We start from the raw sequence: 23352 nt of genomic DNA, 5'->3' as shown, positions 1-23352 counted from the left end.
GAAAAGAATGAAGAAAGCATTTGATAAGAAGGTTCGACCTCGTGTATTCAGAGAAGGCGACCTCGTGCTCAAAAGGATCTTGTCTTTCACCTCCGATTCAAGGGGCAAGTGGACTCCTAATTTTGAAGGACCATATGTTGTTAAGAAAGCCTTCTCTGGCGGTGCATTAATTCTTGCAACTATGGATGGAGAAGAGCTCCCACGTCCCGTGAATGCTGATGTAGTCAAGAAATACTTCGCCTAAATAATAAAAGAACAGCTCGCTAAGTTGAAAACCCGAAAGGGCGGCTTAGGCAAAAAAGAGCGTCTCGGTGGATTGAAAACCCGAAAGGGCGGTCCAGGCAAAAATTAGAGACATAAACAGAATAAAATACCCGGTGGACTGAAAACCCGAAAGGGCGGTCCAGGCAAAAGTTAGGGGTTCATGGCAAGTAACTACATCAGACAAGACTTGATCATCAGCAGTCATCTGTTATCATGAAGAAGTTCAACACTTTTCAACGGAATCCTTTGCTCAGGAATTCCTAGTTGAGAGAGAGGATGGGGTCATTACATTTCAATGTACCTTTTCCACAAAATTACCACTTTCCAAACTTTGTAATAATCCATGGGGTCTTGCCTTTTGCAGGCTACCATTCCATTAAAAAAGTTTGAGCCTTTATCTTTTTATTGGCAATCTTATTTCTTTCATATCTCTCAAAATGTCATTTATTGTTGATGGTAATTTTTGAAACAAAGAGAAAATTGATTTCAACAAAATCCTTTTGAAAATTATAAAAGAATATTTACTTTGATTCATGAGTGCATTACAAGGAATGGATATGTTGATGTATTCGTATGCAAAAGAATGTATTACACTCAATACACCTTTGGCCTGGTTCGAGTTTGGTTTAGAACTCAACTACGGTGTTCTCTCAGCTTCAATGTTCCCTAGTGTTGGGTAGCATATATTCTGAAACCATCGAAAGATTGCTAGCAGTTTCTGCTTTGGTGTTCAGCTTGGGACATGCTTGATTATGTCATGTTCGTACACCATCTCTTTCTACCTCCAGTGGAATGTTGGTAGTTCACCTTCAGTGGAACGTTGGTGTATTCTGTTATCTTCATCGTCAGTGGTACGTCGATGTATTTATTTTCACCTTCAGTGGAACGTTGGTGTATTTTGTTATCTTCATCGTCAGTGGTACGTCGATGTATATCTCTTCAAAACCTTCAGTGGAACGTGGGTATGTGTTATCGTTAATGGTACGACGATACATCTCTTTCTACCTCCAGTGGGACGTTGGTAGTTCACCTTCAGTGGAACGTTGGTGTATTTTGTTATCTTCATCGTCAGTGGTACGTCGATGTATTTATTTTCACCTTCAGTGGAACGTTGGTGTATTTTGTTATCTTCATCGTCAGTGGTACGTCGATGTATATCTCTTCAAAACCTTCAGTGGAACGTGGGTATGTGTTATCGTTAATGGTACGACGATACATCTCTTTCTACCTCCAGTAGGACGTTGGTAGTTCACCTTCAGTGGAACGTTGGTGTATTTTGTTATCTTCATCGTCAGTGGTACGTCGATGTATTTAGTTCACCTTCAGTGGAACGTTGGTGTATTTTGTTATCTTCATCGTCAGTGGTACGTCGATGTATATCTCTTCAAAACCTTCAGTGGAACGTGGGTATGTGTTATCGTTAATGGTACGACGATACATCTCTTTCTACCTCCAGTGGGACGTTGGTAGTTCACCTTCAGTGGAACGTTGGTGTATTTTGTTATCTTCATCGTCAGTGGTACGTCGATGTATTTATCTTCACCTTCAGTGGAACGTTGGTGTATTTTGTTATCTTCATCGTCAGTGGTTCGTCGATGTATTTCTCTTCATATCATCAGTGGTACGGTGGTACATCTCTCTTCATATCATCAGTGGTACGATGGTATATCTCTCTTCACATCATCAGTGGTACGGTGGTATATCTCTCTTCATATCATCAGTGGTACGGTGGTATATCTCTCTTCATATCATCAAAGGTACGGTGGTATATCTCCCTTCTATGTCATCAGTGGTACGGTGGTATATCTCTCTTCATGCCTACAGTGGAACGTTGGTATGTGTTATCGTCAGTGGTACGGCGGTACATCTCTTCAATCATCAGTGGTACGATGGTGTGATTTCTGTTAACGGAAGATTGGTATTCTAATTCAGGATGCATACTTTCTCATCCCCAGTGAAAGAGGATGTTCCTTTTTTCTCATCCCCAGTGAAAGAGGATGCTATAACCTCTCTGACGTGAAGTGTTTTCCCCAGAGGAGTTTCTTTTCCCACCAAAGTTCCGTCTCTCCAACAAAGTCTTGCCTTCCCCAGTGGAACTTCTAAGACGTTTGTTTCCCCAGCGGAGCTATAGCAAGACATTTGTTTTCCCCAGTGGATCACTTGTTATTCCCCCAGTGTTGTCATGCTTTATTATCATCACATGCATTCATTAACATTGCATTGCATCTTAGGCTCAAAAATTGTGTTTTATATATTTAAGTCTCTTCGATTTTCGTCAAAACGAAGATTTCCAATCATCGTATCTCCAAATCGAAGAAACTTAAATAGGGGCATCTGTCATACCCCAATTTTTGACCCTAAGATCATACATCAATTGCATTCAATCGTCAAACAAGAGCACCATTGTGAAGCTTGATCTTTGATACTGTGATTATCTCTGAGGGGAATTATCGAGCATTTATAGCCTTTTATTTGTTTATACTAACCAAAAAAATCAAAAATATATGTTTTGTCTCTTTTGTTTATATTTTACAGGTGAAAGATCGGGCAAAAATCAAAACAAGCAAGAAAACAATTTTTGAAAATTGGAAGGTGGAAATCGATTTACCCCTGTGGGAAATCGATTTCCTGTGCGCAAAATTCAAAAAAATATAAGAGGGAAGCTTGACATCATTTTGGCACCTTTTTTATTTGATCTTTTTATCAATTTTCCACTTCATCAAAATTAACTCATTCATTAAACCCTCTTTAACCCCATTTTACCACTTTTTACCATTTAATTGCCACTTTAATCACCAATTAAACACAAGTTAATCACCAAACACAAAAAGACCAATTTGCCACTACTCTTGCTCCAACTCTATAAATAGAGCCCTCTACTCTCTCATTTCTCAAGCTTGGAGAGCCAAAAAATTGCTTGCAAATTCATTTCTCACCCTTTCCAAAACCCTCACCCAAAGTTCATTTTCATAAGATTAGTAAGGTTCACATTGAATCTTGCTAATTTTGAACTAAGCCTCCTACATTTCACTCTTTTCTTTGATTGTTCATCTCCATACTTGAAGGATCTACACTTTGTGCTTGTTCTTGAAGCTACTTCAACACTTTAATTCAAGAATTGGTAAATTCCTCAATTCTAAGATGTAGATCTTTGTTGCTTGTGTTCAATGCATCTTTGATGCTATATTGGTGCTATTTGATGGTGATTTGATGGAAAATTCGTGCTCCTATGGATATGTGATCATAAGGTGTTTGTATGTTTGCCTAAATCAAGTTTCAAAGTTCATAATGCTGTTTTTTTGAAAACTGTGCGCAGGAAATCGATTTCCTACAGAGGGAAATCGATTTCCACTCTGTTTTTTGCGCCAAAACTGGACTCTGCACTCAGGAAATCGATTTCCTACAGAGGTAAATCGATTTCCAGTAAGGCAGAATGTGTTTTTTGCCTTTTTTATGCTTGTTTTGGCTTCCTACTTCCTCCATTTCATTAATATCATTGGATCTAGGATGTTGATAGGTTTGAAAGAACCAAATCCATAATATTAGATGAATGATATTAATGATAGTGTGAGTTGATTATCTTTTGTGAATTTTATTCTTCTTCCTCCATTTCATTAATATCATTGGATCTAGGATGTTGATAGGTTTGAAAGAACCAAATCCATAATATTAGATGAATGATATTAATGATAGTGTGAGTTGATTATCTTTATGCATTTTATCTTCTCCTTCTCCTTTTTTTCTTTTGATCGATGAAAGTCTTAATACTTTGAGAATTCTTATGGATTCTTAGTAAAGACTAGATCGTTACCTATTTTCTTTTCGTGCGGTATTGCTTTCGGAAGGCGATCTACATATCGTTCTTCTCGCATGCATTAGCACATAAAGTTTTGACCGGCCTCGTTGTAGGGTGATTTCTACATAAATCACTTGGCGATCTGCTTAACATAGCGCAATATTTCGTGTCCCGAATAAAAAAAGATCAAACATGGAAGAGAATTGTATGTGGTTGATTTAAGACTTGTGGAGGTTCTTATCGTGTAGTCGCTATGATTCTATCAAGCTTCTGATAAACTCCATTGAATTTAAATCCGAGTACATCATTCACTCACCATAGATCTTCCTACTAACTTTGATAACATACTTGACAAGTTTCAAGATGGTTATCTTTAACACTTAACAACTAACTTTAATTTCCGCACCTTTACTATACCGCTCTTTATATTACCGCTCTTTATATTTCTCGCTTTATCGCTTTACTTTATCATTTCATCATATTTACTTTCCGTCATTTTCTCTTTGTCCACTTGGACATATGTTTATGCTTCTGTTATTTTTCTTTTGTCCACTTGGACCATACTTTATTTTTTTCGCTAAAACACTAATAAATATCGAAAATCTAAAAAATACATAAGGTTCTCTTTGGACTACCGGTTACTATCCCTAGCACTTTGGAGATTCGGACTTATGGACCTAGTACCTCTGGACTCGTTCTATTACTATCCTGTGATTGTTCTGTCTGTCTGGCATTGTTCTGTTGTATGTTTATGTGTGCAGGTATTTCCTTGAAAGCCCTTGATGGTTAATTCCAAGGCATTGATATAAGGATTTTACCCGAAAACAGTCGTTACTCTGCCCAATTTTCGTCAGAATCTTAATGTGCTTAATGAAAAATGGTGCTAAGACAATAAGTTCATCTGGATCCCCAAGTGTTAATGTGTTGGTATTGATAAATCCAAAGGATGGGAAAACTACCTTGGCTCTTAATGTCAAGTGTTGGCTTCTTATTCGGTTAGACCGTTTCTTTCCTTAGCTTTTATTTTATGCATTAGGTTAGCCTCTTCATCTCCTCCCATTCTTAAATTTTCAAAATCTTCTCCCTTTTTCCAAAATATTCTTATGTTTGCAATCTTTTCAAAACCTTTTTTCTTAAAAATATCTTTCACCCTTAGTGGCTTTTCTTCAAAAGTTTAGACACCGTTAATTGTCGAAACGAGTGGTTATACCCCACGATTTTGAAATTGATTGATAATAACGAGATCTTTTCCGCGTGAGAGAGCTAGTGGCATACTCGTTGATTTTATCCGAGTTGGCGCCCTTCTTTCATTTGCGATGCAAAGAACTTGTTTGTTCTCATGCTCAAGATCAATGGCTGAGTATTTCTCTCTAACGACAACAAAGTGTTTATTCGTTTTAAAAACGTTTTTCCCAAAAGCGGAACTACATTAGCTCTGACTTCTCCATTGCATCGAGGAGGTATGTAGGCCCAAAGTTTAACGCTTTGCCGAGCTTATTTTAAAAAAATAAAACAAACCGTTTTTTTAGCACACACACAACACAGATTTTCAAAAAGGTTCCCGTGGAGTACCACGGATATGAGGGGTGCTTTAAACCTTCCCCTCATATAATCAACACCCGTACCTGAGATCTCTTTCTTGTTTTAAAAATAAAACTTTGGGTTTTACGTTCTTTTCCCTTTTCCTTTGAAAAAATAAAGCGCGGTGGCGATTTCAAAACGGAATATTGATTCGAGTCAATCCCATGGCTTCGATGTCAGATTTTCCCCGCTACACATGGTTCTGGCCATTTCTTGTAGAGTCCTATTCTTTCGTTCTACAACTCCATTTTGCTGTGGAGTTTTAGGACAAGAGAAATCATAGGCAATACCATTTTCTTTGAAATAAATCTCAAAGAATCTGTTCTCAAATTCACCACCATGATCACTTCTAACCTTTATGATTTTACACTCTTTCTCAGATTGGATCCGAGTGCAAAAGTCAAAGAACACGGTATGTGACTCATCCTTGTGTTTCAAGAACTTTACCCACGTCCATCTGCTATAGTCGTCTACAATGACTAATCCATATTTCTTCCCTCTGATTGATGATGTTTTGACTGGGCCAAAAAGATCAACGTGCAGAAGTTCTAGCGGCCTAGAGGAAGAGACAACATTCTTAGACTTGAATGCAGGTTTTGAAAACTTCCCTTTCTAACATGCTTCGCAAAGAGCATCTGATTTGTATTTCAGATTAGGGATTCCTCTAACCAGATTAAGTTTGTTAATATGAGAAATCTTTCTCAAACTAGCATGACCTAATCTTCTGTGTCAGACCCACTGCTCCTCACTAACAGAAAGAAGGCAAGTAATCTTTTGATTCTTAAGATTTGTAAGATCAATCTTATAAATGTTGTTCTTTCTCTTGCCTGTAAATAGAATTGAGCCATCCTTCTGACTAATAGCTTTACAAGACTTTTGATTAAAGATTATGTCATAACCATTGTCACTTAATTGACTTATGGACAATAAGTTATAAGCTAATCCTTCTACTAGCAGGACATTAGTTATAGAGGGAGAATTACCAATTCTTATGGTTCCAGAGCCAATTATCGTGCCCTTCTGGTTCCCTCCAAACTTTACTTCTCCAGCAGATTTAAGCACCAGGTCTTGGAACATAGACCTTTTTCCCGTCATGTGCCGCAAGCACCTAGAGTCCAGGTACCATGACATGTTTTCCTTTTTCTTCTTTGCTGCCAAGAATATCTGCAACACGAATTATCTTCTCCTTAGGTACCCACATTCTTTTGGGTCGTTTTTGGTTAGTCTTCCTCAAGTTCTGATTGAACTGAGGCTTAGCACGAAAATTAACAAGAGGTACAACATGATATTCCCTATTCTGAATAACATGATATTTTCTAGGATGTGTATCATGCTTCTTGGTGTGTATTATGTGGAAACTCTTAGCATGTGATGTGAGCCTAATATCATGGGAGTGGCCATACTTGAATTGATCATATAGAGGTTTGTATGTGATTTTCATCTCATCAACAGATTCAAGTTTATATGGGGTTTAACCCTCATATCCTATGCCAACTCTCTTGTTTCCACTAACTGCATATATCATAGAGGCTGGCTGACTTCTGCCAATACCTCTAGATAGAAATTTTCTAAAACTCAAGTCATATTCCTTAAGAATATTGTTCATGCTTGGAATAGACTTTTCTGAACTAGAAGATGATTCAACATCTTTGGATAATTTTAAAACATTTTCCTTAAGTTCAGAATTTTCTAATTCAAGCTTCTTAGTTTCAGATTCAAAAAGCTTCTTCAGCTTTTTGTATTTGATACTAAGTTGAGCCTTGATTTCCAGAAGTTCAGTTAGACTAGAAACTAACTCTTCTCTAGAAAGTTCAGAGAATACCTCTTCAGAATCTGAGTCTGATGTAGATTCTGATTGTTCATCAATGGTGGCCATCAATGCTATGTTTGCTTGCTCATCTTCAGAGTCTGATTCTTGGTCAAAAGAATCTGATTCATCCCAAGTAGCCATCAATCCTTTCTTCTTTTCAAACTTCTTCTTGGGCTTTTCCACTTGAAGCTTTGGACACTCATCCTTGTAATGTCCTGACTCTTTACATTCATAGCACGTCACCTTCTTTTTGTCAGATCTTCTGTGTCCAGAAGATTCTCCTCTTTCAGGCCTTTTAGAACTTCTGAAGTTCTTGAACTTTCTTTGCTTACTCTTCCAGAGTTGATTTACTCTTCTTGAGATCATAGAAAGCTCAGCTTCTTCTTCTTCTGATTCTGACTCTTCAGAATCTTCTTCTTCAGCCTGAAAAGCGTTAGTGCATTTTTTATTATTATATTTTAATGCAATTGACTTACCTTTCTTCTAAGGTTCATTTGCATCCAGCTCTATTTCATGACTCCTCAGGGCACTGGTCAGCTTTTCAAGAGAGACTTCATTCAGATTCTTAGCAATCTTGAATGCAGTCACCATTGGGCCCCATCTTCTGCGCAAGCTTCTGATGATCTTCTTGACATGATCAGCCTTTGTATATCCTTTGTCAAGCACTCTTAATCCAGCAGTCAGAGTCTGGAATCTTGAGAATATTGCTTCAATGTTTTCATCTTCCTCCATCTTGAAAGCTTCATAGTTTTGGATTAAAGCAAGAGCTTTTGTCTCCTTGACTTGGGCATTACCTTCACGAGTCATCTTCAAGGATTCAAAGATGTCATAAGCAGTTTCTCTGTTTGATATTTTCTCATATTCAGCATGAGAAATAGCATTCAGCAGAATAGTCCTTAACTTGTGATGATTTTTGAATTGTTTCTTTTGGTCATCACTCATTTCTTGTCTTGACATTTTTACTCCACGAGAATTTACAGGATGTCTGTAACATCCCAAGACTAGATCCCATAAGCCACCATCTTAACCAAGAAAGTAACTTTCTAGTCTATCTTTCCAGTACTCAAAGTTTTCACCATCAAAAACTAGTGGTCTAGTGTAGCCATTTAAACCATTGTTTCCATTACCATTGTTGTTTTGTTCAGTAGGAACAGATGTAGCTATTGTATCTCCCATATTGACTTTGTATTTTTCTCCCTGAATCTTTTGTCTAACACGGTTAAGTGCTTGCACCTAGAACCGGCGCTCTGATGCCAATTGAAGGATAGAAAAACACTTAGAAAGTGGGGGTTTGAATAAGTGTGACTTTAAAAACTTGTAAGATAAAAACAATGAACACAATTATTTTTATCCTGGTTCGTTGTTAACGAAACTACTCCAGTCCACCCCCTTAGAGTGATTTACCTCAACTGAGGATTTAATCCACTAATCCAACTGATTACAATGGTTATCCACTTAGAAAACTTCTAAGTCTTCTAGAGTATACTGATCACAACTTGGTATACTGAGGTTTGGTGACCGAGTTTGTGTTCCTGATATTGATGAACTCCGGAAGCGTATTTTGGAAGAAGGACACCGTAGTGGATTGAGCATTCATCCTGGTGCTACCAAGATGTACCATGATTTGAAAAAGTTGTTTTGGTGGCCTGGAATGAAGAAGGAAGTTGTTGAGTTTGTGTATTCTTGTTTGACTTGCAAGAAGTCAAAGATTGAGCATCAGAAACCATCTGGGTTTATGAAACCGATGTTTATTCCCGAGTGGAAATGGGATAGCATATCAATGGATTTTGTGTCGGGTTTGCCGAGAACTGTCAGAAATTGTGAGGCTATCTGGGTCGTGGTGGACAGGTTGACAAAGTCTGCACATTTTATACCAGTGAGAATGGATTATCCGATGGAGAAGCTAGCTCAGTTGTATATTGAGAAGATAGTTAGTCTACATGGTATTCCTTCAAGTATCGTGTCAGACAGAGATCCGAGGTTTACGTCTAAATTCTGGGAAGGTTTGCAGAAAGCTTTGGGTACTAAGCTGAGATTGAGTTCTGCTTATCATCTGCAGACGGATGGACAGACTGAGAGGACGATTCAGTCGCTAGAGGATTTGTTGCGTGCTTGTGTGTTAGAAAAAGGAGGTACTTGGGATAGTTATCTGCCTTTGATTGAGTTTACCTACAACAACAGTTATCATTCGAGTATCGGTATGGCTCCGTTTGAGGCTTTGTATGGTAGGAGGTGTAGGACGCCGTTGTGTTGGTACGAATCTGGTGAGAGTGCTGTGATTGGTCCAGAAGTTGTACAACAGACTACGGAGAAGATTAAGATGATTCAGGAGAAGATGAAAGCTTCTCAGAGTCGTCAGAAGAGTTATCATGACAAGAGGAGGAAAACACTTGAGTTTCAAGAGGGAGACCATGTGTTTATGAGAGTTACTCATATGATAGGTATTGGTCGGGCATTGAAGTCAAAGAAGTTGACTCTGCGTTTTATTGGACCGTTCCAGATTTCTGAAAGAGTGGGAGAAGTGGCATATCGTGTCGCTTTACCACCGACGCTTGCAAACTTGCATGATGTGTTTCATGTGTCTCAGTTGAGGAAATACATTTCAGATCCGTCCCATGTGATCCAAGTAGATGATGTACAGGTGAAAGACAATTTGACAATTAAGACTTTACCTGTAAGGATTGAGGATCGAAGACTGAAGCAATTGCGTGGGAAGGAAATAGCTTTAGTCCGAGTAGTTTGGGGAGGGCCAGCTGAAGGAAATGTTACTTGGGAGCTAAAGAGTCAGATGAAAGACTCTTATCCAGAACTTTTTACCTGAGGTATGTTTTCGAGGACGAAAACTCTTTTAGTGGGGGAGAGTTGTAACACCCGTATAATTTTAATATTAATTTAATTGGAATATTGAATTAATAATTAGAATTATAGGGATTTTGTGAAAATAAGGAATAAATAATGGTTTATGGCATTTGGGCCATATGAGGAAATAGTAAAGATGGGGGTGTGGTTTAGTAAAACTTTCACTAATCTCAATATTATTATTTTTCATAAAATAATTGGGAATTGGGAAGAAAGAACGTGAAAGAACAGAAGTTAGAACGAGGAACGTGACGGAGAACTGTAGAGGGAGAGACCAAGAACCAAGACTTTTATCCGAGGTAAGGGGAGACTCTCCGTTTAATCTCTTTTATCGTATTATAGGTGATAGTATGGATTAGGAGTATGGTTGGATCCATTGATTCTATATTCTGAATTGTTATTTGTGTTCATCATTGAAATTTGGACTGTTAATCCCTAATAACTGATAGATTTAGGGTATGATGAATGAAATTGATTATGGAATCATATATTGTGGTTGTGGATGAATTCGTATGCTGTTTAGGTGTGAATTTTCTGGTTTTTAGACTCAAAATCGTGGACTGGTATGAGTAAAAACGAATGGGTTTTGGACTGTTACGAAGTTGCAGGTTCTGGACAAATTTTTCTGGTGTTTCGCGTATGAAACAGTGCCATACGCGTATGGGATGAGGTCATACGCGTATGAGGGACATTCCCCAAGGGCTATACGCGTATGATACGCAACTGCCCTGTCCCAAAGTACCTTGTGCTGGTGAATTGCGTATGAGAGCGTATGAGGATGCTTATACGCGTATGGAATTTTTAAAAGAGGAAGTTGATCTGATGATACGCGTATGGCAAGGCTGATACGCGTATGAGGTTGTTTTTAGGCCATTTTTGACTCTAAGGAAATGCGTATGATACGCGTATGAGGGATGGTGATACGCGTATGGATGCGTATGGACTTGATGATACGCGTATGGCTTCTGTATGTGAAATTTCTGTTTTGTGATTTTTCTGGAAAGTTCAATGATGTGTAACTTTCGATCTGTAGGCCTATTTTGTATGCTGTTTGAGACTGTGTAAACCCTGTGATGTGATTCTGTGGTTTACTGATGATTGATTGTATTGAATGATGTTAATGTATATATGAACATGCTTAGTAATGATGATGATGATGATGATGATGAAATGAGTATAGATGATGCTACTCATAGAATGGTAATGATGAAAGTATGTTATATATATGTTTGCATGCATTCATAGTCATTTGATGAGGGCTGTATCTTAATGATGAGTGGATACAGTGAAGGGCAAGATTCCCATTGTGTGGAATCTGTGCTGGCAGGGCCGTATCTGGATGATGATAGATCGGTCGGTGGATGATTTCCACTGGTGATGTTGGTACCACATGCATAGTGTCAGTTTCATACATGTGCATGACTTGTTTTAATATGATGATATATGTTATATGACGACTTGTCTGTTTATCTGTGGATGTGTGAATGATGATTTGTCTGAATATGAAACAATTGGGTGAATGATATAACTATGATATGTTATTATTTATGATGCAATAACATTGGTTAACTGTGATGAGACTCACCCTTACTAGTTTTCATTTTCAGATTGAGGATAGCGGCGCGACTTGGTGAGGATTAGCTCATAAGTCGGTTATTAGTTATCGAGTCGGTGTCATGCTCTGGTAGTTGTAACACTGGGAACGCGTTGTTTTGGAGTTTTGGATTATAACTCTAGTTTGTTTTGTTATTTGAAGTCTTATACACTAAATGATGAATGTTGACTTGATGAATTAATTCCGCTGTGCAAAACATGACTTTGGTTAATGAGTTATAATTTCAGACGTTTCAGTGAATGCATGACATGTACCAATGTGATTTTCTTTACTTATGAATTGTGACACCTCTTGCATGCTTACTCTGATTTAATAATTGTTTAATTGCCGCGGGTTATTAGAGGGGTGTTACAAAGTGTATAATTGTTCTCACATGCCTTCATTGTATAATCCAATCATTTATTTTTCTTTTTTTGACTTTTTATCTTCTACCATTTACTCATCAAAATTTTAAGTGAAAATACTATCCACATTATAAGCTTCATTTTACCTGAGGTCCACCCATCATGGTGAAATCTTGGGTAGTTAAAATCTTGGTCATTGCCATATTGGGTGCATTTACCTTAGCAAGCATTGTAAGTTACTTAAGAAATGATTAAATATTAAATTTCAGAAAGATCTTTTTGGAAAATATCATTTTCTCTATCCTTTTTTATTCAGAAAAGAACTCATATCTTCATGTGTGTGAAACTTTGAAGATATTGTTGAATGGTTGGTTTTTACATATCTTAGCTTATATGAATTGATTCTGCATATCTTGCTCCATAACACTGCAGATATCTAGAGCATCATTGGTACCGAAGTCAAGCTACATTGCCAAGTCTGCTGCCTCGTGGCTTGATGATTTCCTTGTATGGGTATCACCTGAAGCTTTTACTTGCTGTCGGAAATTCACAAGTGACTCATATTGTCCACCTAATGATCAGGTTTGTTCTTCTCATATGTTTGAATATAAAACTCGTGTGCAGCTTACTTGATTTTTCTTCTCTTCTACAAATTTTGAAACTATATTCACGCACATGTTATTTGTAGGTGTTTCCGCATCATGTTTTTTTCTTCTTTTTCCTGCCTAATTTTCTAATTGCAGCTATTGTTTGAAGTACTAATCTGATAAAATATTGCTCCCTGTACAATCATAATAGTAATTATCTGTCCAAATTTGTTTGATTAGAGTTGACAAATGGGAACTCCTGCAGGTTATGCAGAAAAGAACTCTAGAAGTAGTAAGCTCATTGCTGGTACTGGTAGAGATGAGATGAGGCCAACAGGTGAAGAATTTGTCTGATCTTCTTTTGTTTATTGTAATTTTATTGTATAAATGACTAGGGATGCAACCTTCTGAGGTGCATAAGTTAAATCCAGAAAGAGAAAGTGGCATCTGGAATTGATATATTTTTTCCTTTTATCCAGAAAGAGTTGAAGACAAACCTAGTAGTTCGAGAACAAGGCCAAAATAAGGTGATTCCTTTGCTTCTTTTTGTATAAATGATACAGTAATCTTGAGGAGCATCTAAAATAAAATCCAGAAAGAATAAGTTTCATTTGTATTTGATTGATTTGTTTCTTCAATAATTTTTGTTGCTTGGAATGGTATTGGCTTGCCACTATGATGCATAGGTACGGATACGGTACCCGGTGCTGGTACTGGTACTGATACATGATATGGAATTTTAAAAAACGAGGATGCCAACTATGAATATGAGATGATGTGGAATGCAGAAGGCTCAATGCATCTTATAAAGAAACCTTTGAAGACATCCACTTCAAATTCTAATGAAAGAAGCTTAGGAGAAAGGTAAACTTATCACATGTCATCATTGGTTAAAAATAGCTTATACATAAGCACTTATATAGTAAATTGGATATCTAAATAGGCAATAACTCTGTTAAATATTGGAGAAATAAAACTAATACATCTCCCTATGTTTTTTATCGTCTGGCAGGGGTAATGTTGTAATGCGGCCAACTGCTAGAAAAAATATTGGTCAAGAAGGAGACTTCTCCATGAATATGGATATCGCTTCAAGCTCCGGGCCTGACCCTCTAGCAAGAATACCTCCCAGAACAGGCAAATCAAGGACAACAATTATAATCCAAAGATTACTACGCATGCGGCGAATGCTGATCGTTATTGCTGCAGTCAACGTTCCTATTTACATGATGTTGCTATTCAAGGATTGGATTGACAAGTAAAGATGAGATTCATATGTGAGTTATAGCATTCAGGTTTTACATTAAGATTTTGTGGAGTATCGCAATCTGAATCTCAATTCCGTACCGCACAAGGCCAATTTCTTACATGTGATGGTGGAGGCTGCACTGTCTCTGCAATAGCAAAATCACCTTCAACATCAGAGACATTTGGTTAGGAACCTGTCTCTGCGGATTTACAGGATGACCAACTTCTCCCGATTATATTTCAAAGTCGTTACATGTTATCGAGTTTTTAATATCTCGGTAAAGTTGTTTCCCTTTCACCATTTCATCTGTTAAACACAATTCGTGTTAGAATATAGAATCAGTAAATATGTTGAATTAATTTCTTTTACTCTAAGAGTAACATATCATTTGCAAAGAATTTATATTTTCTCAATTTTGTTGATCAATCTTTATTCTAGATGGAATTATTCTTCAGATCTTTTGGATAATTCGCCCCCTGTCCCTTTTTGCTAGCTGAGTCTGTTGTGATTTTGATTCTCACCTATGATATTCTCATTCATTACATAACCACATCATTAAAACTACTCTTGTCTTTAATGTGTAGAGATGGACAAGTGTGAATGATAGAATCCAAACTCTCTAAAGAAATTACCTGCGGATTCAAAGTTTGCTGCGGATTTACCTGTGGATATTTCCTGCGGATTTAGCTGCGAATATTTCCTACGGATTTAGATGCGGAATTTGCTACCGAAAATATTACCCACGAAAGTTTTAGCTGGGGACGAAAAACCGCATGAAAATCCGCAGGTAATGTGTTTCCTGCGGATTTTTAGCTAAATTCCGCAGGAAATTCGAGTATTTCTAGTAGTGTTTGCCTTAAGTAAATAAGTTTATTGATAATTAACTATTAAAATATTTAGTACTAATCTTTTGGAGTAATTAACTACTAAATTATTTAGTACTCATCTTTTGGAGTAAAATTCAGACCAAGCAGAGTAGATTCCTCTAAAACATACATGGTTCATATTTATATACTAAAACAGTAATTACCTACATAACTGAGATTTTAATGATTGTTAGAAAAAGAACGTAAACTTGAAAAAGAAAGTAAAAAAGTAGTAAAATGAAAGACGAGTAAAAGAATTTAGAAGATAGTAATTTGAAAGATAAATTTGTTAAAAATACAAAGAACATTAAAGATTGTGAAAAGATATTTTGTAGAATGTGTTCAAAGGTTGATATTTAGTCGAACTCGGATCAAAATGTAGCATGTGTTACAAAAATTGAAATGCAGACAAGTTTTAGAATCAATACATGTAAATAGAAGAATTCTTAGGCCCTTTTTTGTGACTATTTGCCCCTATTATGGTGGGTCTTGGTGCAAAGGACTTTTCGTCCTTTGGCACGTCGTCGCTTTAAGATAGCTCTTCCACTTGTTGTGCTCATTCGTATGCGGAAGCCATGAACGCGTGCCAGTGATTTTCGTGATCTACTTCTCTTGGTTAGATTAAGAGCCTGCCTTCCTGCTGCTACAATAACCAGGCGGCGACTACTTTGTTTTCTTAATCCAACATTAGATGTCAAATTTGATCCCAATGACAAACCTGTCAACATTCAGAAATAAGTTGAAATCAAGTCAATCAATTGTAAAGGCAATGATTATATTGTATCAAACACCTCCGTCAAAGCGAGTTTGATATACACGTTAACGATATGTAAATCAATTAGTATTAGAAACGCACATACCTTACAGAAAGTAGAGAAATGAGTTTCATCGTCCTAATTAAAAGCATTGTTGTACTCATTCAACATCTTAGAGAATAAATGGAGGCATACTAATACTACAACATTCAAACTGGTTCAATTTACATAGAGGATTGGTCACTAATGTAAAAAAAATTCAATAAACCAACCTTAAGAAAAGAATTAACTACATGACTAGCATAACGACTTGCATTCAATGTAGTCAAGCACACGATCATAAGTAAGATCGGCCAGCTTGTAAAAGATCGTAAAACTCGGATCGCTAGTACAACACGTAAGATCCTACCAAGGGGAAAAAATGGTAATTTCATACATATATACACACACACATAAATTTAATGTAGTGTAATTAAGCACGAAATCTTAAGTAGGATCTGTCCGCATGTGAAAGATCATAAAATTCAGATCATTAGCACAGCTCGTGAGATCCTACCGAAGGAAAAAAAATGGTAATTTCATTCCTATATACACAACACAAAAACATGAAAGTTATAATCAAGACACACGAAAAAAGCTTCGGCATTAAAGATCTTACTATCCAGCACTCGATCTGACTACAATACTTGCATTCATGAGGGATTTTATCCACTTACAACCCAACCCGAGTTTCCATAACAAAATTAGAACCACAAACTTCCATTAACCCTTAAGATAAAATTTCACTCAAAAAACCCAGAAATGAAACATTCATCACATACATTAAACCCCTACTCAAAACAAATTCAACCAAACCCAACAACAAAAACATTTTTTTTGTAGAAAGACTACCAATTACATACCTACCATACAAATATATCATTTATCAGTCAATCATGATAAAGATTAAACTGTACTTAAGCCCAAAACTGCAAAATTAACCATACAATACAAGCATGCTTATAGTTAAACAACAATCTAACACTTTAACATGTTTGTGTAAAATCTAGTTTACCCAATCTCATTGTTTCGTTTCCAACATAAACCCCTTAACCTAGTGTCAGTTAGGTTTACAACAACAAGAATTTACTCCAAATAACAAAACTCAACACTATAAAAAAAACAAAAAACAAAAAACTCAAAAACCAAAGAATTTACAGAACTATCATTGCGGAACAAAGTAATTTCAAGCACGAAAACAAGAAATTAGGTTTGAAATGGAAGAAGTACCTGAAAGGGAGGAAGAATGGAATGAGAGAGAGGAAGCGAAGGAGCAATGAAGCAATGGAGAGCGAACGTTGGAGGAATTGAGACAGAGGGAAGTTGATTTTGAAGCGGTGAGAGTGGAAGAAGATGAGTAGGTTGGTGCTCTCAGTCGCATGGATAAGAGAGGAGAAACCGATAACGATGCCATTATCCTCTTTTTTTCTGTTCTATCTGCCAAGTGCGTTGTGTTCTACTTTAAAACAAACGAGAACCGTTGTTATTATCTTTGGGATTTGTATATTTGAGAATAAAAGTTTTCAAGATGGGGATGTAGCTCAAATGGTAGAGCGCTCGCTTTGCATGCGAGAGGTACAGGGTTCGATCCCCTGCATCTCCACTTTTTCATTTATCTCTTCTTTTCTATCTCAGCATATTTTACGCGTCGTGTTTCTTTCTATTTTTTTTAATACTTTAAATACATATTATGGATTTTGTCAAAAAAAAAATACATATTATGGATTGATTGACAATGAGACAATATTATGGATTAGTTATTATTTAAGATTGTTAAGGAGAAAGTTGGAGAAAGTTTGTGGTTTACTTATTAAACAATTTTATTCAATTACCTTGATGTAGTAGATTTTCTTGTTCTATTGTTTAACTCTTAAATAATTTATCATTAGATTTGGATTGTGCAAACAACAAATATATGAATAAGTTGTCATACAATTGGATTAATTTCACGTTTTAAGCGTTTATAGTTAGACTATACAATTACAAATAAGTTAGGTATTTTATAACTAATTAATTATTTTTTCATCTATTTATTATAGATCGTTTTGAAAGGAAAAAAAATTATAAAAAATATAAGTCGTTTTATATCAATACTTTTAAATTTTTATTATTCTTTTTCCTTTCTATTAGTTAAATTTATGTTTTGATATGGCAATTTTTTAAAGTAACTTATAATCTCTTTTTTTCACACAACAATATTACATTTTGGCTAAATTACCTCCAGGGTCCTTTAAGTTATTTAATTGTAGCAAGTAAGTCCTTTATATTTTTTCCGTTATATGTGGATCCTTTATGTCAATTAACTCATGCACAGTTGACCTATTTTTACTTTATTTTGTTCTATTATTTTTATTTTAACTTCTAAAATTCATATTAAATTCGTTTTTGGTCCAAAAATTATGAAAAAAAATTCTAAACATATTTCATCTCATTTTACACTTTGTGTAATTTTATGGAAATTTTCTTTTCTATTTTACTATTTTTCTTTAATTTTTTCTTTTGCAAGCATTTTAATTAGTTTAAAAATAGTTTTATGTACTAAAAATTCTGAAAATTTTATTATATGATCCAATGATGCTCTATGACCTATCTTACGTGATATCAGTACCATTAATATTACTTAAGCTTTTTTGGAAAGAATTTTGAGAAAAAGGTCAACGGTGAAGACGTTAGTTAACATAAAGGACCAACATGTAGCGAAAAAGGACTAACTTGTTACAATTAAAACATAAAGGACTAACTTGTTACAATTAAATAACTTAAAGGACCCATGAGGTAGTTTAGCCTTACATTTTTTTATTTTGTGTGAAAATTTCAAAACGACACATTAAAAACAGAGGTAATATCTAACTAAATGCATTTATTCTAATAAATGACAAATTTTTAAAGTAATTTATAATCTCTCTTTTTCACACAACTATGATTACATTTTTTATTTCGTGTGAAAATTTCAAAACGACACATTAAAAACAGAGATAGTAACTAAATGCATTTATTCTGGTGATTTCTCTTCTAAATTGAACTCTACTAAACAAAACACGTTAATATATTTATTTTTTTGAAATCTTGGTATTCGGTATTGCGAGCGACTAATTTAAGGGGATTAATCTCACCATCCACATACTAAATACTCATTTGAAGTCAGAGTTAAGTGATGTATGAACTGACCCAAAACAAAAATTGTTTGCACCTAGCGAGGTTCGCGTTGTATGAACTGACCCAACACAAGTATTGTTTGCACCTAGCGGGATTCAAACCCGAGACCTTGAGAGAAGCACACTCTCAGGACACAAGGCTCAACCACTAGGCCAACTCTTGGGGTTACACGATAATATATTTCAACACAAAAACAAAGTACCTTAATCCAAACTAGACAAGTCACACATGCCAAGTTTCTCAGGGACTCGAGTTTTAAAAGTATGGTTATGATGTCTACAATTTGATCCTTTGAGATGCAAAGGATCTTTTTGTTTCACAAATAAGGTGTGTTCATGTGAACAATTTTTGAAATGTTATTGACATAAGAATGACTCGATTTTGGTGTACCAAATTCTTTGTGCTTATTGAGTCCATAGAATGCTTTTTTTAATCTTCCCATTTTTGGTGGGTTAGATTCTCTAAACTTTACTAAGCTTTTATTGGAATGATTTAGATTTTCTCTTTGTGTACTTATTGTAGCTTCTAACAAACAAACACATCTCTTCTTCTTTCGAAGAATCTTCATTTGTATTTGAAATTCTGTTGTTTAGATCTCAAATGTCCTAAAAGATGTTGAGACAATGATCTCTAAACAATGCACAATGACAAGATATAAAATAGTGCATAAACTTAAAAGCACACAAGTAATTGTTCACCCAGTTCGTTATATAACAATACACACTCTAGAGGCTACCAAGCTAGGGATAAGTCCACAATGATAGTATCAGTTTGAAGTACTATGTAAACAACCTTTGGCTTATTACCTTCTCGCCTAATCACTACCCATGCTATACTTCTACCTACGACTCACCTAGGTATGAGACCCTTCTTAATCCCCCTCAATCACAACCGTGATAATCAATGCTTAAAAGCTTATGAATGAACACAGAGCTTACAACTCAAAAAATCAGTCATACTCTTCTATCAAGATGATATTAAAAAGGCTACACAAACCCTAATACAAACTACACTATAAGTTCCACACTACACCTAGGTTTGTTGCTTGCTATTTAAAACAATCTTCTGGACTGTACTTGGGCTTCAAATCGCAGTAGGGAACTCCAGAAAATTCTCCAAAATCTTCTCCACGAAGATAGGGCTCCAATCATTAGTTTCCTAAATATTCTCCATATTTAGAAACTAATCATATATCTTAAAAACAAATACAATCAATTATCCCTAAATCAAGTGCCACATAGAATTGCACAATATTCTAAAATATTTTGCACCTGTAACTAAAAACAAACTTCAACAGATCCAGCTCTACTTAACAGTCACGATATCGGATGATCCTGCATAGGACATCTTCTTCGACATGTCTCTTTAGTTAAAGTGGATAAAAAATCTTGTTCAACATGTTCCCATAAGTTAGTTTTATCAAACATAATGTCAACCATAAAATAGAGAATTCACAATATTATCTTCATTATCCTCTACCTTTGCCTTGGAAGTGGAGGTTTTTAAGGAGATGCTTCTCCTTTCTTATTTAACCTTTTCTTTCTTTTTCACATTTGCTTCAAGTATTTTCAACTTGTGTTCATGTTTGATAAGCTTTCCATAAAGTGTATATATGTCAAATGACATAAGATCATTGGATTCTTTAATGAAAATCACCTTTGATTGTCATTTCCTGCACATAGACATTAAGATTTTGCTAGCACATTATTGATTAGATAAAGTGTTTCCCAAATTTCTAACTTGTTAATCAAATGGTAGAATCTCATCTGCATGGAAACCAAGGTTTTACCGAGTTCCATAAGGAAGATTTCATACTTAACATTCACTTCCCTTATTGAGAACACGAAGAGCGTTACATAATATATTATCCCTTTTACACTATGAAATCGAGAAATACACATTAGTGCTCAAGGTGAAAATTAGTATATTTCTTGCTTTCAAATCATAAGGGGCTTTCTTAGTTTCATCATCACTCTATTTTTTGGGGCCTTTATCAACCGAAACGCCATTGACGATACTTTTTGGGACAAAAGGATCTTCCTCAATAGAAACCCAAATCATTTTATTTACCGGTATCAAGTGTACATATATACATTATTTCCAATATATGTAATTTTATCCCTTGAATATGGGAGATCTATTATAAGCACCACTCTGATAGGCTTTTCCCATATTCACAACTTTTGAAGTCACGAGACCTGATCAAAAAACCAGCTTGAAGGGTAGAAAAACACTTAGAAAGGGGGGGGGATTGAATAAGTGTGACTTTGAATCTTGGACGATAAAAATAAATTGCACAATTATTTTTATCCTGGTTCGCTGTTAACGAAGCTACTCCAGTCCACCCCCGCAGAGATGATTTACCTCAACTGAGGATTTAATCCACTAATCGCACGGATTACAATGGTTTTCCACTTAGTCCGCAACTAAGTCTTCCAGAGTCTTCTGATCACACACTGATCACTCCAGGAACAACTGCTTAGATACCCTCTAAGACTTTTCTAGAGTCTACTGATCAACACGATCACTCTAGGCTTAGTTCACTCCTAAGACTTCCTCTAGAGTCTACTGATCAACCTGATCACTCTAGTTACAAACTGCTCAGCCAACTGCTAAGACTTCCTAGAGTATACTGATCACACGATCACTCTAGTTCCTTACAACTTAATGTAATTCTAAGAGTATTACAAATGCTTCTTAAAAGCGATAATCACAACTGTGATATTTCTCTTAATCGTTTAAGCTTAATCTCACTAAGATATTACAACAGCAATGTAGTGAGCTTTGATGAAGATGAAGATTCTGAGTTTAGATTTGAACAGCGTTTCAGCAAGTTTGATATGAGATGTTTTGGTGCAGAATCGTTAACCTTGCTTCTCATCAGAACTTCATATTTATAGGCGTTGAGAAGATGACCGTTGAGTGCATTTAATGCTTTGCGTGTTCCGTACAGCATCGCATTTAATGTTATACGCTTTTGTCAACTACCTCGAGCCTTGTTCACGCTGTGTCTACTGACGTAGCCTTTAGTAGCTTTTAACGTTCCTTTTGTCAGTCAGCGTAGTCTGCCACCTGTACTTCCTTCTGATCTGATGTTTGTGAATACGACGTTTGAATATCATCAGAGTCAAAACAGCTTGGTGCATAGCATCTTCTGATCTTCTGACCTTGAAGTGCTTCTGAGCGTGATACCATCTTCTGATCTTCAGTGCTTCTGATCTCATGTTCTTCTGATGCTTCCATAGACCCATGTTCTGATTCTGCTTCGACCATCTTCTGATGTCTTGCCAGACCATGTTCTGATGTTGCATGCTGAACCATTTGAGACACAACTTCTGAGCGCTGAATTATGCGTACTCTTTATATATATTTCCTGAAAGGGAAATTGCATTGGATTAGAGTACCATATTATCTTTAAGCAAAATTCATATTATTGTTATCATCAAAACTAAGATAATTGATAAGAACAAATCTTGTTCTAACAATCTCCCCCTTTTTGATGATGACAAAAACATATATAAATGATATGAATTTGCGATCAGAAAGAGTAGACGGCAAAAGACAAATTACACAGCTATAGCATAAGCATATGAATATGTCTCCCCCTGAGATTAACAATCTCCCCCTGAGATAAATAATCTCCCCCTGAAATAAATACTCGAAGAACTTTGATAAAAGACTTCCCTGATTATTTCGGTAGAGACGATCATATAAGCTTCTGCCTTCAGAGAATTCATAGCTTCTGACTTCTGCTTCCATTGGACAGCTTCAGAACTTGAATTTCTTCAGATCCTTAGAACACTCACAGCTTCTGATTCCTGCTTCCATCGTGGACAGCTTCAGAACTTGAATTTCTTTGATCTTCAGAACATTCACAGCTTCTGATTTCTGCTTCCATTCAGGACAACTTCAGAACTTGAATTTTCTGGATCTTTTAGAACATTCACATCTTCTGATTTCTGCTTCCCTCGGATAGCTTCAGAACTTTGAATGTCTACCAATCATCACTTCATGCTAGATTTGTATCAGAACATTGTTGAATGTACCAGAGCATCACCAGAGCATCTCTACATCCTGAAATGTTACAGAACAAAAACTAAACGACAAAAGTCAGCATGAGCGAGTTAGAACATAAAATGTATGTTTGAACACATTATATGTATCAGAGCCATATAGGCTGAAATAATATATCAGAGCAAATAATGTATCAGAGCCATAACATTATATGTATCAGAGCAAATAGAATTTTGTCAGAACAAGATAGACAATGATATTCAAATTCTATTATCAGTGCTTCTGATTCATTCTTCTTTCTTGCTTCTGATTTCTGAAGCTTGACAGCACTCAGCTTGCTTCAGTTTCCAAGAGCTTATTCCTTTTACAGAATAACGCTTCTTATGGTTTTGCTTCTTGTGTTTGCTTTGAAGATTC

General features: G+C 36.0%; 2 protein-coding genes and 1 non-coding gene across 3 annotated transcripts; 2 read left to right on the top strand and 1 right to left on the bottom strand.

Moving 5' to 3' along the window:
* Window positions 1-13577: 13577 nt before the first annotated feature.
* On the top strand, window positions 13578-14437 carry LOC131636246 (uncharacterized). The gene is made up of 2 exons (XM_058906881.1): window positions 13578-13720; window positions 13869-14437. The coding sequence occupies exons 1-2, from the start codon at window positions 13629-13631 to the stop codon at window positions 14116-14118; spliced, it is 342 nt and encodes a 113-aa protein (XP_058762864.1). The 5' UTR covers window positions 13578-13628; the 3' UTR covers window positions 14119-14437.
* Window positions 14438-15298: 861 nt separating this feature from the next.
* On the bottom strand, window positions 15299-17211 carry LOC131636235 (large ribosomal subunit protein bL34c-like). Its single transcript, XM_058906872.1, has 2 exons — window positions 16996-17211; window positions 15299-15689 (listed from the first exon to the last, which is right to left on the bottom strand). Exons 1-2 carry the CDS (start codon window positions 17177-17179, stop codon window positions 15436-15438), a joined length of 438 nt encoding a protein of 145 aa, XP_058762855.1. The 5' UTR covers window positions 17180-17211; the 3' UTR covers window positions 15299-15435.
* An 84-nt stretch (window positions 17212-17295) lies between these two features.
* TRNAA-UGC (transfer RNA alanine (anticodon UGC)) lies at window positions 17296-17368 on the top strand. Its single transcript has one exon. It is a non-coding gene; the product is annotated as a tRNA-Ala (tRNA).
* The last annotated feature ends 5984 nt before the right edge of the window (window positions 17369-23352 follow it).

The sequence above is a fragment of the Vicia villosa genome, unplaced genomic scaffold, assembly GCF_029867415.1.
Source record: "Vicia villosa cultivar HV-30 ecotype Madison, WI unplaced genomic scaffold, Vvil1.0 ctg.001676F_1_1, whole genome shotgun sequence".
Taxonomy (NCBI): domain Eukaryota; kingdom Viridiplantae; phylum Streptophyta; class Magnoliopsida; order Fabales; family Fabaceae; genus Vicia; species Vicia villosa.
This window is presented reverse-complemented; position numbering and strand designations above follow the sequence as displayed.

Coding starts and splice junctions, on each gene's coding strand:
- LOC131636235 (XM_058906872.1), bottom strand. CDS start 17,179: ATGGCATCGTTATCGGTTTCTCCTCTCTTATCCATGCGACTGAGAGCA. Junction 15,690..16,995: donor CCATTCTTCCTCCCTTTCAG/GTACTTCTTCCA, acceptor GAATGTTGACAG/GTTTGTCATTGGGATCAAAT.
- LOC131636246 (XM_058906881.1), top strand. CDS start 13,629: ATGATGTGGAATGCAGAAGGCTCAATGCATCTTATAAAGAAACCTTTG. Junction 13,721..13,868: donor GAAAGAAGCTTAGGAGAAAG/GTAAACTTATCA, acceptor ATCGTCTGGCAG/GGGTAATGTTGTAATGCGGC.